We start from the raw sequence: 15629 nt of genomic DNA, 5'->3' as shown, positions 1-15629 counted from the left end.
ATATCTTGTCTTTCCATGAGGGAAATAGATTTTTAAGACTTCAAGAGAGTTCTTCACTTGTTCAAAATTAGTACCTCAGCCATTTTCCTTAGAGAGCCAGTTTGGCATAGAGCGCGGGACTTTAATCTGGAGAACCAGGTTTGATTCCCCACTCCTCCACTTGTAGCCAGCTGGGTGACCTTGGGTCAGTCTCAGCTTCACCCACCTCACAGGGTGTTTGTTGTTGTGGGGATAATAATAACTTTGTAAACCACTCTGAGTGGGTGTTAATTCATCGTGAAGGGCAGTATATAAATCTAATATTATTGTTTTGTTGTTGTTGTTGTTGTTTTTAAAGCAATTATTGTTATCCTGTGTAATAACTCTGTCATATCTGCCTGAAAATTGGAGAATATAATAAACCTAACCTGTCTTTCAGGCCTATCCTGAATATTTGATTACTTACCAGATTGTGAAGCCTGAAGTCACCACAGAAGCTTGAAACCTCAAATGTTTTGCAGAGAGATCAAAGTAAAGAGTGTACTGAAAAATTATATCCCATCCCATGGGCATTGTGGTAGAAAATGTGAATAAAATCTTACATTTTGACTTGGTAAAGCTTTAATAAATGTATAGTAAGTTTTCTACAATTTCAGAAATGTCAGTTTTCAGCACTTTAACAGGTCTCATCGCAAGTGATACTGGTTTTGTCTGTACTAAATTATATAACAACTATTAACTTGAATTATGTTTTCTATATACTATTACAGTGAAATCTAACAAACTGTATTGCTATACAGGAACTCATTTTACTAATACGGTATTCTTTAAAACTCTACATTTACACAGAGTCATTTGTAAAACTGTAAATAAGATCTTTTCTACTAGCTTGGTATTTATTTACATTGTTTTGTAATGTGTGAGAGTTAGAATTGCAGCATATCTTCTTGCAATCATTGCATTACTCATCTGCATTTCACTACATATAGTAGTTTGAAGGACTTTATGAGATTCCAGGTCTTGTCAGGAAGGAAGGAGAAGCGCCTAATGTTCAGAGACAATAAAGATGGTCTGATTGGTTGTTCATAAAATAGAGCACATTCCAGAATACTCAGGCAGAACATTGCAGTTCCTCAACAAATCTACCAGATGTTAAAAATATAGATTGACAGCAGTACCTATCCACAGTGCAGCTAAATTTTGGGAGCTTGTTTTGTTTGAAGGCAAGATACTTCGTAGTATACATTTTCTCTTTTATCAGCCTAAGATTAAACACAGAGACTGTGAGATCAACATTTTCACATGCACCTCTCTATTCTTAGTTAGCTCTATCTAGTTACTCAGTTTTCTGTGAGCGCTGTTCAGCTTACTGCAGATGATAGTTGTGCATTCCTCATGATAGTCACTTAAGGCACAGGACAGTATAGAAAGTTACCACACTGACAGTGCAAACCTGTGTGAAGTTACTCCAGTCTGAACCTGTTGAGTTTAATGAGCTTCGAGTGGAGTAACTTTTCATAGTATTGCATTGTGAGGCACTGACAGCTTCTTCACCCTCCTAATATTTGCATTCCTTACTCGTTCAGTTCCATCTAGAACTACCTAATCATTTCAAAGACGTTATGTAAATATAATAAATTCATACATAATTTCATTCTAATTTTAAATTACACTTTAATTGGCTTCTTCAGCATATAAAACTATGATCCATAATATAATTTAATTATGAATCATTATCACCTTATAGTTTAAAGAGAGATTGCCAAGACTGCTAGTCTTGCTCGTATAGTGATGTTTTACATAATTGTAGTATACATGAAGTCAGTGCATGAATTGTTCCAAAATCATGTGGAAAATTAAACCCACCAGATGATGCAATTGCTGCTGCAAGCAATATAGACTGAAGGGTCTTAATTTGTATGGTACTTTTTTGCAGCATATTTTTCACTCCCTGGCTTTACCAAATGGCTGGAACGGATGTTCATGCAAAATCTACTATGATTTGAAGCTCTGAGATATTAGTTTCATTGCCAAAGTATTTCATTCTTTGTGAATGATTATTTAATATGGTGTAAATTACTGTGGTATGGTAGCATTTTAAATGGTACCACAAGGTTGGTTAGAATGTTTTTAATTTTGCATGATGCATCATCCTTTTTGAAGATGGAAAATGTAATGGTTTTACGATTATGTGGGCTTGAGATGAAATTCTAGCCTCCTCTGCCATTAGTGTTCTGCACATCTCGAAGTGTCTTAAATGTATTGTACCACATTCCATACCATTCAACTCTAAATAAACCATTCACACATTTTTCATAGTGTGATGTTTTTATGACTGCAAATTAATATCAGTATTCTTGAGCAAGATTATGGGAAATAATTCAAATTATAAACTTATAATTAAATGCAGTGTACAATGTACCAAATGCTGATAGTGTAGCCTCTATATATGAAATATGGGCACACTGCTGGTGCCTCAAGACTAAATGTATGGTCAGAAAGGGAACTTTCTTCAGTATTCCCTAAAATGTTATTTGGAATGGTGTATGAAAAAGAACAGCTTGCCACCACTCCCTCTAAGATTCTTCTGTTTCAGAGAAATTGTTTTTTCCCATTAGGAAACTGGCATATACACAGTGCCCAAAGTATGTCAAACACAGCATATTTTCATGAGAATCTGAAGTTGTTGTAGAATACTCCCAAGGAAAAAATAGTGTCCCAGTGTTAAATTGTACAGTTTTTCTGTTACAGCAGGGGGCAGCAGATACTGGCATGTTAACATCTGAGTGAGTTCTTGGTTATGAGATTTTGCCTTTGATAAAGACATGATCTAGTCTGTCAGAACTCAGTGATAGTGGGGGGGTTTTCAATAGCAATTAGAAGTATGCTTTCTACATACCTAACAATTCATACACTGTGAAGGATTACAACAGGAGACTCGGATCTTTGCAAGAAGGTTGGAGGTTTTTCAAAAGCTGATTGACGAAGAATGGGATGGGACACATTCTGCAGATTAGAAAACGCACAGACAAGTCCAAACAGCGCAATCCTATGGTGAGTTACTTCAGTCTAAGCCCACTGAAGTCAATAGACTTAGACTGGAGTAACTCTTTATAGGATTGTACTGAAAATATATCTTTATGGCTGCATAGCAATCCAAAAGCTATAGGAGGCAAGAAAGTTGCTTTTCAGTTCAGCCAGGGCAGGGAATGAATTCTGTGGAATAAATGTGAGGAACAAATCACTGAAGATACGCAAACAAATGCTTCAAACCTGAGTATAATAGAACTCAGCTAGGAAAGCCACAGCATTAATAACCCTGAGTGCAAGCATTACCCAGCGGTGTGCAGCCACAACGGAAGCACTTTTCCATGGTCCCAGAAAGCTGCAATTGGGTTCTTCTCAGGCCAGTGTTACCACCCTAATTTAATCCAAGTATCATATGGAAACAAGGATCCCTGAAGCTAGAATTCTGTCCATGTAATGTTGCATCCCTTTCTTGGCAGCCCTGGTCTCACTTCACCATGTTTAAATTGTAATTGTCGAAGGCTTTCACGGCTGGAGAACTTTAAATTGTAAGTTTGAGAGCAAGAGCAAGTCGCTTGCATATGTAAAGCTCTGTGTACGCTGATGGTGCGATATAAAATAAAAGCAAAATGTGGGGTGGTTCATGATTATGACCATTGTGCACAATGAAACCTCTGTAATTTATATATGCTTTAAGTATATACCACACAAACTTCAGCCTATTGACAAAATGCCTGTTAGTCTTCCTCCGTTCTAGAGGTAAGTAGCTATTATGCCTTCAATGGTCTTTGTTATAGGAAAATACAACATTTGTTATTTGCTGGAAAGGGGCTTTTAAAACAATACTGGAATGAAATAACAGAACTTGCAACCTTACAAAAATAAATGGCTCTTAGTTTATAAATTAATACAAGATTTTTCAAAACCCAATCTTCCACTGTGTTCATAGAATGCAAAAGGCCAGAAATAATCTCATGTGGTTTAACAGTTTAGGAGCTCTGTAGATGTGTTGGCAGACTAAGGGTATGAGAAATCCGTAGCTCAGTACACCAAAGGCAGTACAAGAGAGACCACCAGTTCTGACAGTCATTTCACATTTCCCACTGTTTTGCTCTATTGAGGCAAAATGTGAAAAGCTGTTCCGAAGTCTTCCCCACACAAAACTCTTTATGAGTCTTTACTGAGGCGTGATCTACATAGCTACGCTGAGGTTGCCAGCCTGAAAGCTGATGGCATTTGGCAGGCTGGCTTTGCAAGGGAGGATAGATTTATGAGTTGTGAACTAAGGGCAAATTAACATCCTAGGCATTCTTGATAGGATTAGTCTTTGTAGGGCACGCAGCCATTTGCATAGGGCTCTGACTTACCACATTTGTATTGTCCTTCATGGCTCATTTTAATACGCTTCCCACCCATTCTCTCCATTGACACTTCTTGCATCCTTTTGTTGTCAACCAAAAAAGTAAATTGAGAGGCCACTGTAAAGTTCTAGGCAGAAGTTCAAGCCTGACCATTTCTATTTTAGTAAATTAAATGTATGTTGAAGAATTAGCTCTGAAGGAACCTATATCCTCTTAAAAGTGAGATTCAAAGCCGCCATGCTTACCTTACAAATCTGTAATTTGGAGATACTTCTCTTGATACTTATTTTCTGCTTTCCTCCACAATGGGACCCAAAGCTACTTACATTGTTTTCTTCCTCCATTTTATCTTGATAACAACCACCCTGTGAGCTGATTAGCTGAAAAAGTGTGTGTGACTGGTCAAAGGTCACCCAGTAAGCTTCCATGATAGAGTGGGGATTTGAATCTGGATCTGTCAGATCCTAGTCCTAAGTCCCTAACCATTATACAATGTCTAAGGTTGTTGTGATATGATTGCTAAGAAGTGCTTTGACTACATAAGGGGAATGCTGTATAAATGCTTAAAATGTGTATGGAATAGCCCCTCAGTCATGAAACTTTGTGGGTGGCCTTGGGTCACTCGCTGTGTCTCAGACTAGCCTTCCTCACTGATTTGTTATAAGGATAAAAGAGGGTGGGGCAGAACCACATATGCTGCTCTGAGCTCTTTGAAGGAAGGGTGGGTAAAAAAGTATAGACAAAAATTTACTAGTTTTTCACCTTTTAAAATTCCTAGAGCAACATATAAAACGAAACACTGCATATTAGTTAACATTGCTACTCTCTAACAGATTTAAGTGACAAGACTGGGAGTTAATCTCAGGTGGGTAGCTGTGTTATTCTGTAATAGAAGAGCAAGACTTGGGTCCAGTAATAGCTTAACCATCCCTACCAGAATTATAAGGACTTTTTTCTTTTTCCGATCCTCATATCAGACGAAGGGACCTCTATCTCTTGAAAGCTCATAACCTGGAAATCTAGTTGGTCTTTAAAGTGCTTACTGGACCCAAGTCTGCTAGGTGATTATCAGGGAAGCCCTGTCCTCTTGGCTCCTCGGAAGAAGGGAATCATATTTAGCAAATTATTATTCAGTTTCTTCTCTTGTATGATTAATTTGAACCTTCAGAGCAGTCTTGCTACCTGTTTTCACTTGTAAGACATATCAGTTTATGTTTGTGGGTATTAATCTAAATAATTTTCTCTTGATTAAGAGGCAAAATTTGCATGCCAGGGGCTCATGCTGAACTCCAAACAGTTTTTGTTGCAGAAATTACTAGCCTTGTTATATGGCAAAATGCAGTGTCTTGACTTAGACCTGGAGTCTCTAATCTTGTTGGGCCTGTGGACATCACTGGAATTTTGAGAACGAGGATTCAGCAGCACCACAAAAATGGCTGCCACGGGGCAACGGGCCCAGTAATAAAATATTGGGAAGCCAATTGCCCTTGTATAATGGAGGTAGGTATTCTGTGTGTATGTGTAGCTGAGTAGTATCTGATCCTGGGATCCTAACAAACTTAACCCTTTATTCATAATTAAAAGACCTAAGTAACTTCTTCATTCTCTCCAGAGGAATATGTTTACTTTCTCTCTTTCAAAGGCAATAAGCTTGTTTGTTATCCTTTTAATCTCACCCTCACCTCCAGGGAGCTCGGGAGCTTCACATGCACTTGGTAATCCTTACATTAGCACTGTAAGCAAGTCTGGTAGTAGTATCCCCAAGCCACTGAGACAGAGGTCATGTGCATAGGGAGGCTGCAGCAGAAGTAAGGTTTGAGCCAGTGACTTCCCAGAATGTAACTATAAGTTGGTAAAGATATTTAAAACAAATCCTAAACTTCTGAAACTTCCCTGAAAGTAGCCGGTTTAAATACTTTTTAGACTGCTGTCTGCATCCACATCATTCTTTGCGACTGTCTAAAGCAGGGTCCTTATTGGTCTCTCTCTAGGTGGCATGACATCGTGCCTTATCTTCAATAGGTTCTTCAGTTAGCGTAAATATCTGCCGAGTGCTGCTAAAGAATAGAAGCAAACAGAGGAAAAAATGTTCCCACTATGTGGTCTCAGATCCAATGAAAATGCAACCTGCCTTGGTATAAAGGAGACCCTTTCTTCTCTAAAAAGGGGGGGGGGGGAGATGCTTGTAGTCTTGGAGTTACTGTTAAAAGGGGAGATGAATTTGTAAGAAACCATTTGAAGCCAAGGTACGTTACAGAGTAGAATCACAAAGAGCTGTTAACTCTCAACCACACTGGTCTGAAGGACTTTGCTGTCAGGGCAAAAGCATGCATATAATATTTATATTGTTTGTCCTTGGACAGAACCCAAGGCTCCTTGACATATGTCTCTACAAACACGAAGCAATATCCTTCAGTGTCGCCCCTTGTTATCCCTGTCCAGTGAGCAGAATGCATATAGTAATTGTATTCATTAAAAAAAATATGTAAAACAAAAACGAGTTCTCCCATGTGTCAGCATTACAAGCATTGTTCTGTGTTGCAGGGTTCTACTACAGCCATCCCATAGTATGGCTAGGACAATAGAAATGGCTTCAATTTCTTGCACTAGAATATATGTGTACTTCTGTTTCACATGGTTCTTCCTCATACAGGTTTAATTAAAATTCTATGAAAAAAAATTCAGAGCAGACCCCAAAATGAAACATCTATATCATGCATGGATCATATCAGGTCATATTAAATCCATGCCATAGATTTATATGCTTCCTGAAGGATTTGTGTGTATGTATTTGTATGTGCATGCATGTATATAAATTTATGGTTGTACATGCATGTATATAAATATATGTATATAAATTTATGGTTGAAACCTCCCTTTCCAAGATGACTGTAAAGGCCAATACATAAAATAGTGTTTCAGAACTGCAAGTACTTCAAATTACCATGTGAACCAATAATTCATGGTAATTGACCAAGTGGAGTTTCGAATCCTGGAAGTAGTTTGAAATTATGGTTCTAAGCCTGTACAAAATTCTAAAAATTCTAAATGAAAATATTCATTAGGAAATTAAAACTCTCTGAAATAACAGAAATAATTTCTGTAGCTCCAAGAAAGGATTGCCCGCTGATCTCTCAGTAACCAGTATGGAGGTTGCTAAGGAACAACAATATTGCTGAGCCTTCCTAGCCTTGGTTTTTAGAAAGCAAAGCCATGCCGGGGAGAGGGGGGAGGCGCATGGGTGGACTTGGAGGCCAAAACAGCTCTGGAAAAGGTCCCCTCCCCCTCCTCTGTCATGTCCCCTAAAAGAGGAGGACTTTCCAGAGACAGGTGCAGCGGCAACCACCAGAGACTTAGTACTCATACTACTCAGCTTGGCCTAGAACCTGCAGCTGCCATGAAATTGGGCCCAACCTGGCACTGTCAGTGACAACAGAGCCTGGCCAGACTTTTTCTGGGTAGAAGCTGCCAGGGGCAGAAGGAGGGACAAAAAGGTGAAGACATGAGCAGATAAATGCAGATTTGCAAGCTGGTGGGAAGGAGAGAAGGAAGCAGAATAAGGGGATAGGCTATGGGGACTGCCAAGGAAGGAAAGAAGAAACAGTAAAGGGTGTTTAACAGTAAACATCTCCTCTCAGGGGACGTCACCTGTCCTGCCATTAACTGAACTATTCATTCAGTATCCCCACCCCACCTCCAGACTGAAAAAAGGTGTTGTTTTTGACTGCTTTTTATTTGTTAAGGAGGATAGATGGAAAAGCCTATTTTAGGCTCATCTAATTTATTGTATTGCAGTCTTTACAGTTGTGCTTGGCTGTCCTATTCACACCTATCTCTGCCCTTCCTGCAGACAGAGTCTCTCTGCTATTGAGGGTGCAGACTGCTAGTGGCAGAATTCCAACACCTTGGATGTTTATAAAATGTACGACAACTAGGGTATCCCACTTTAGGCTGCAACAGAGTTTCTTTTGCCTTTTCAATCTTAGTTGAGTCTAGGGCTTTTTTTTCTGGGAAAAGAGGTGGAGGAACTCAGTGAGTTGCCCTCGGCGAAAATGGTCACATGGCTGGTGGCCCCACCCCCTGATTTCCAGACAGAGGGGAGTTGAGATTGCCCTCCGCGCTGCGCACTCTACTCAGAGACACCCCTACTGCAGTGCAGGGGCCCTACTAGGAGGATGTGCGTCCAGGCGGCCCCTGGTCTTCTGCAAAATGACTTTGTCATGGTACTTTCACCAAGAGTACTAGACATACCTTACCTTTCTTTGTCTTTTGTTTTACTGCAAATGCTTTGTCATACTACTACTGCTTTCCCTAGAGTACTAGACATACCTTACTTTTTTTTGTCTTCACGTCATTGCAGTGCATTGCAATTCTGTTTTCCTCAGCTAACTGGTACCAAGTCCTAGAAACTCTAATTGGAAGCATGGGTTATTTGGCCTTGCGACACACTGTGATGGTCCACGGCCTGCCCTTTTGTATGCTCCTTTGCTGCCAGGGACCCCCGTCTTTGGGTAATGCCCTTGCTAATCTACAGGCAAGGTAATCTGTTTTTATGTTTTATCTCCAGTTTTTGCTGTGCAGATTGTTCTGCTAGTAGCATAAGGTTCATTGATGGTGCATACTGTCTATTTTTTCTTTGGCCCCATCACGCCTCTTCACTGTTTTCATATTCTGGTGTGGATCTGCTATGGTTTCACTCCCACTGATAGCTTTGGCATTTTTGGTCAGCTCCTTTTCTTGCACTATAACAATAGTCTCAGTTTTTTTCTGCCTGGCAATTTCTGCTCCTTGACTACCAAATCTTGCACCTCTAAGTGGGTAAGAGTCTCTACTGAGGCTATAGCAGGACATGGACCCTTCTTCTTGTGCTATTGACTATGTTTGGGACTCAAAGTAGGGGTGTAACCCGTTGTGAACTTTTTGCACTTCCTTGGCGCTTCATTTTTAGTGTATAACACTTCCACCTGTGGAATGAGGACACTGTGGGTTTCTAACCTATGTCCGTCCCCCCACCCCCGCTGCCATTCATAGAGTTTCAGAAAGTTAACTTGTCCAATGCCCTGGCCAGGATTCCCTACCAGGGTTTGGCTTTCAGCTAGGGTTGCCAGGTCCCTATACCCTCCTGGCATGAGGGGGAGGGACCCGGCACTTACCTCGTGCTAGCAGTGTGGTGTTCCTTTGGCACTGGTGAAATGACATCACTCCCAGAAGTGACATGGTCATGCCAACCTCATGAGTGCTCCCATTCTCCGTGTGGGGCCAATTCTGCCCGTTTGGGGCCAATACTGGCCCCAAACGAAGCGTGGGAGCACTCCCATGGCTGGCGTGATGACATTACTTCCCGGAGTGATGTCATCGTGCCTTTTGAGAGCGTGCATACAGCGAGCGTTCCTGGGGTGCCTGCCAGTGGTGGGCAACCTCTGGGAGCTTGCCACCTCCCTCCAATCACTGGCAGATCACCAGGCAAGTGGGCACCTGGGAACTCTACTTTCAGCTTTCATGTCTCACAACACTTATCAGTTGTATTAGTCATTCAGGCTCCAAGAGAGACCTGGCAGTATCCTCACACAACCCTTCCTTTGTAGGTTGGTAGAGGCTATCACACTGTCCCTTGAGTGCGTGACTGTTCAATGCCCTTGACCTAGCATGGCTCTCCTCACCAGAGCACTGTTTTTTCCTTGCTGTACTCCTGCCTGTACTTTGGCAGGGATGTTTTTTGAGAGTTCCCTGCTTCTTTAGAAGCACCTCTGGGCAAATGCCAGTGAGACGCTAAGCATCTGTTGGAAAGATGGTCCTTACAGTCTCTTTGAAAACTTCACACCCACCTCCTTCAGTAAGTGAGCTTGCTACTCTCCAAATGTGGGACTGCGCAGAAGCCACAAAGATGAAAGCAGAGTTGCTCTTACCTGTTAACTGTTGTTCATTGAGTGGTCTTCTATGCAGGCACACATCCCTCTCTCCTGCTTTCCAGAGAGTCCTCCCTCCAGAGAGGACCCTCCAGAGAGTCCTGCTGTGGACTCTCTAGAACCTTAGAGCGGAACCACAAGTGACGCCTGACACAGGTTGGACACTTGTCAGCTTCCCTCAAGTTTTGATGGGAAATGTAGGCATCCTAGCCTTGCAGCTTGGCTCTCTAACTGCTGTCCAATGGACTTTTCAACTGTCACTTGTCCAACATTCCACCAAGCTGCCTACATTTCCCATCAAAACTTGAGGGAAGCTGACAAGTGTCCAACCTGTGCCTTTCGTCTCTTGTGGTTCCGCTCTTAGTTTCTGGGGGTCTCTGGCATGGAAAGAACTGAGGGAATAGCACCCCCTCAGGTCATGTGATGTTTTTGGTGGGAAAGCACCAAAGGAGGAGGGGAATGCCTAGTCTTCCAAAAACTTCTGGAAATCTCTGTGGCGTGCCTGCACAGAAGACCACTCGATGAACAACAGTTACAGGTAAATGCAACCCTGTTTTATTCCCAGTTCCAGTTCCTACAATGCCCAATTCAGATTGGGCCCAAGGTGTGTGCAGAGAAGGGGCTTCATCCCCTGCCCAGACACACCAGTGATGTTTTCCTAAGATGTTGTAGGAAGAAAGCTGAAGCTCCTTCTCCCTGCATGCCATGGTCCCAATCCAGAGCAGGCACCATGAGTACAGGGTTTTTTAAAAAGCTGCAACTTATTTCCGACTGATACACAGGGTGAGGATCCCAGACCCAACACATGTACTCTGTAACTTGTGAACTGTTCCCAGCCCTTGCAGTTACAGGTAAGGCAGCTTTGTAATAGGCTGACTCCTGTAGTAGACTTTGCCTTTGACCTGTAATATATGGAAGCAAGGACGCAGTCATCTTTTCCTGATTCCCAATTTTGCTTAGAAAAACTGCAGTCTTCATGTGCAATTTACAATGGGTGCAAGGGAAGCGCCTTTTGTACTTGGTATGCAAAATACAAAATGTACATGAAGATTTACCTGGAATATAACATTTACAAGAATGATAAGTGTTCATTTCTAGACATGAATGAATATATAGCAGAACATACTTCGACCGCTGATGTGACATTTATGTTCTGACCTAAGACTTTGCAGGCCAAGGAATTCCCATGGCCTTTGTTGTTACTACAGACTGCATGTGAATCAAGAAGAATGTAATGTGACTGCAGTAGAGGGACCTGGTGTGTTCCAGGAGGGGAGGGTCTTGTTCTGTGAGTAGGCTGGTTCTTGATGAGTAAAATCACGCCATAGTATCAGGCCATTTCCTCTATTCAGCAAAGTGTTGAGTGGGCTGAGTTAAGTATGGCCCAGCCTCCTCTCTCATGCCCTCCCTCTCCCCCTGTCAAAGGTACGTGCATAATTAACCTTCTGGAGGCATGCGATCAATGGAACAAAATATTGGCCGTGAATTGAAGGAAGTTTGAGTTGTACAATGCTAAGTTCCAACCAAGTAAGGCACGTAAAAGGGTGGGGTGGGGGAATGGCTAAGCTGTAAGCCTTCAAATTATTTCCAAAGCTGTTTAATATTTTGTACAGGATCTAACTTCAGAGAGTCTTTTCAATAATGAAACATTTGCGGTGCAAGAGAATTAGCCTGTAACACTTCCATTGAAAAGCTTTCTTTCTTGCCTTAGTGGTGTTTAAACATAAAATCTTTAGTTTTCTAAACTGAATGAAGTAACTTGTTTTATACAGCACAGAAAGTTGGAAAGTCTGCCATGGAATTGTTGTTGTTTGATTCCACCCCCCACCCTCGTGCGCGCGCACACACACACACACACACACACATACGGACACAGAAACACACACACCAGTTCTGCATTTCAGGAAAGGAAATGCAGCATACAATTGTGCAAAGTTAAATGAGGAGCAATTTCTCAAAAGCTTCCTTAACTGTTTGGTTGTATCATGTCCATGCAGTTCTTGAAATCATTTACATAGATATTAAAATTGTAGACCACTTGAAAAAGCATGCTTTGTAGGGTTTCCAACTCCAGGTTGGGAAATTCCAAGAGATTTAGGGGTGGACCACAGAGAAGGGAGCTGGGGTGGGGGCAGACCTCAGCAGAGTATAATGCCGTAGAGTACACCTTCCAAAGCAGCCAATTTCTCCAGGGGAACTGATCTCTGTAGCCTGGAGATCAGTTGTAATTCCAGATCTCCAGGAAGGTTGGCAATCCTAGTGTTTTGCCTATTGCCAGCCCCAATATTCTCTGCTGCAAACACACAGGCATTTGATCTTCATTTAATTAACTTGAAGACTGTATCTCCGGCCAGAGCTATATCTTATGGCCACATGCAGTAACTCATCTCTTACTTGTCTTTGCCCTGGTAATATTTAATAAATCAGAATATATAATGTGAAATGATGTTGCAAATGTCCCTGCCTCTCCAACTGTAACCAGTAACTGAAGCATGGATGAGGGAACTAATTATGTCACACACATTGTGCATTTTGCAAACAGGAGAGAAGAGAAGGCACAGGGGCACTGCAGAGCTAGACAACATCTGGCCTTAACTTCTGGCCTTTAAGATCATGGTTACCCCCTACAATTACTGTTTTGTCATTTGCAGCACAATATCATTCCACAACTACTATTATAAGGTCTTCTTTGCTGTGGGGGAGGTGCTTTGGGGAAGAAGCAAATAGGCCCCAGAAAACCAAATAGTGGCCACCAAGGGGGAATCACTGCTTTAACCACTGCTCCACAGCAGCTTTCTGATATCCTTTTGTACTCTGTTGTGCTGACATACCTGTAACAGGTATGTCAAATACAAAACCCTGAGCTGTTACTTGCTAGCTTGTTATCTGGCTTTATTTTAGCTAAGGAATTAGCAGCCCCATTACAATCAATACTACAGAATATATAAAAAAGTATTCTGATGATATCTGTTGAAAATGTATTATTTGTTTTCCTTGACTAATACATAGCCAATAAACACTACACCACACTCCAGGATGTGATATATCTTTTTTATTTTTTATTTATATCCTACTTTTGTCTTTAATGGGACCCAGAGTGGCTCATTACATTATTTTCCTCTCCTCCAGTTTATCCTCCCAACAACAACCTTATAAGATACAGATTAAACAGAGAGATTGTGATGGGCTCAAGGTCATGATTAGCAAAATTCCACAACCGAGTAGTGTGACATAGTCCGGCACTGTGGCCACTCCAGTGCACCAGCTGTCATGATGATGAGAACGCAATGAAAACTCTTTGGAGCAAAGTTAGAGCTCTGGGTAGGGAGTGACAGCTTTTGCTTTAGGACTTGCAGTAGTGTTGCAAACTACTTTCTACACCCACTGAGTTGACTGTTCTTTTATAATATTCTGTCAGTAGCTTTTTAGTTCTTTCCACTGGTAATGAAAACTCAGTTATTCTAGCTAGTGCAAAAATATATCATATCAGCAGGTTAGTTCTCAGCCTACTGTACTCTCAGCTGAAGTTGGTGAAGGGTACCCTGACCATCACTGCCACCTGTTAATTCAAGAGGAGGCCCAGGTCCAGTAGCACCTCAAGCTATTAACCTGATCCTATATTATATCATATCATATCATATCTCCCCAATGGGGTCCCAAAGCAGCTTGCATCATTCTTCATTCTTCCATTTTATCTTCACAGGGCTGAGAGGTTAGGCTGAGAGTGTGTGATTGGCCCAAAGCTACCCAGTGAACTTCGATAAGAGACTAGGGATTTGAACTTGGGTTTCCCAGATCCTAGTCCAATACTCTAACCACTACATAACACTACACCACTGCATCCAGAACAGGGAGCCTCCCCACTAGCATCCTGTCTGGGGGGGCGGTATTTGTAGCCCCCTCCAAGCTTTCCATCAGACTGGCTGCTCTCTCCAGCTCCCACCCCTTGAATGTTAATGGGGCAGGGTATATTTTGGGGACCACCATCTTGAATTTTATTGTATAAACTGAGTTTTATCATTGTATAATTTTATGTGTTTTATGTATGTTTTAATGTGTTTTAACCTGGTTGTTACTCCGCTCTGAACCTGCTCTGGGGAAAGTGGACAAAAAATTGAATAAATGAAATAACCCAGTGTCACACTAGAGTTGCCAGTCTTCTGCTTTCAGGTCCCTTTCCTTGGTAAATGTCTGAGTGGGGGCAGAAACACCTTGACTACAGTGTGCATGCTAATAAACACATGAACACTAAGGCATCACATAATTCACTTAACATGCTGCAGCTAGTGAGGTTCACTTTGAACTGCTAAGTAACAATTATGCTTTACTTCACTTAAAAAAGAAAATATCTGTGTTTCAGTGGGAGAGACAAACTAGGCATTACATGCCAGTGTATGTAGCAGAGTCCTGACTCCTCCTGGCAGCTATTGTTCTTAAAATAAAAAGCAGTTTAAAGTCTAAGAAAAAAGACACAGAGAGAAAGTCATTGAATACAACAGACAACAAGCATAGAATAACCTTCAGTGGCCTGTAAATAGCAGGTAGAAGTGGGAAGGGGGGGTGGTCCTTGGTATACCAGTGAAATGTTTTAGTGTATGATAAAACGACATAAATAAAATTGGAATCTACTTTAGACTGTTTGCTTAATAAAATAAGAATCATTACTCAAAAGTAAAACACAATGGAACTTTCTTCCAAGTAAATCTATTGGGATTAGGGCTTCTGAAATAAATTTACAGTGGTCAGCACAGAGAAGAAAAACAGCCTGACAAACTTAAATGAGAGCTACATGTTTAGTCTGATGAATAGTGTTTTTCCTAGCACATCTCTCATTCTCTTTCTGGCATCTCACCCCTCAACAACTCCCCCTCCCAACCCCGAACTGCTCATCCCTCCTCTTCTGATTGTTCTGATTAGACCATTTCTGTCCCGGAGCACCCAGTGTGGGGCCTTGGAACCAATCACATCCATTGTGTTCCTTGTGCACAAGAACAAAGGAACCAATGGATCAAAGATTTGGGGACTGCCGCCCAAAAACTGTCATGTGACCAGCTATCTCGAGCTTTGCAGCCCTGGAACTTCAGGCAGGCCCAGTCCTCCTTCACTATTCATGTGGAATCCTGGGTAACCTAGCAACAGCTTCTAGCCGTCTTTTACATTGTTTTATACATTACTGGGCCACTGCTGTGAAAGTTTCTGAAGTTTTAGCTGTTTCAAGGTTTTCTTTGTAGGGCTGCATGGTACAGCCTACCTAGTGGTAGGGGTTGAACTGGTATGGTTTCTTTCCGTTTCATATAATCCTGAATGGCGATGAGCTCTTTATTCTTCAACATTAACTGTATCATTGTACGTGCTC

General features: G+C 41.5%; 1 protein-coding gene across 1 annotated transcript in view; it reads left to right on the top strand.

Moving 5' to 3' along the window:
* Positions 1-2293, top strand: part of TNKS2 (tankyrase 2) — a 49157-nt gene extending 46864 nt beyond the window's left edge. Inside the window, exon 27 of the mRNA XM_054984117.1 lies at positions 419-2293. Within this exon, the coding sequence (XP_054840092.1) occupies positions 419-481 (63 nt within the window). The 3' untranslated portion in view covers positions 482-2293. The remainder of the gene's footprint in view (positions 1-418) is intronic.
* Positions 2294-15629: the final 13336 nt, after the last annotated feature.

This window comes from Eublepharis macularius, chromosome 6 (assembly GCF_028583425.1).
Source record: "Eublepharis macularius isolate TG4126 chromosome 6, MPM_Emac_v1.0, whole genome shotgun sequence".
NCBI classification, from domain to species: domain Eukaryota; kingdom Metazoa; phylum Chordata; class Lepidosauria; order Squamata; family Eublepharidae; genus Eublepharis; species Eublepharis macularius.
Note: the sequence above shows the minus strand (reverse complement) of the source record. Positions and strands in the feature narration are given on the sequence as shown.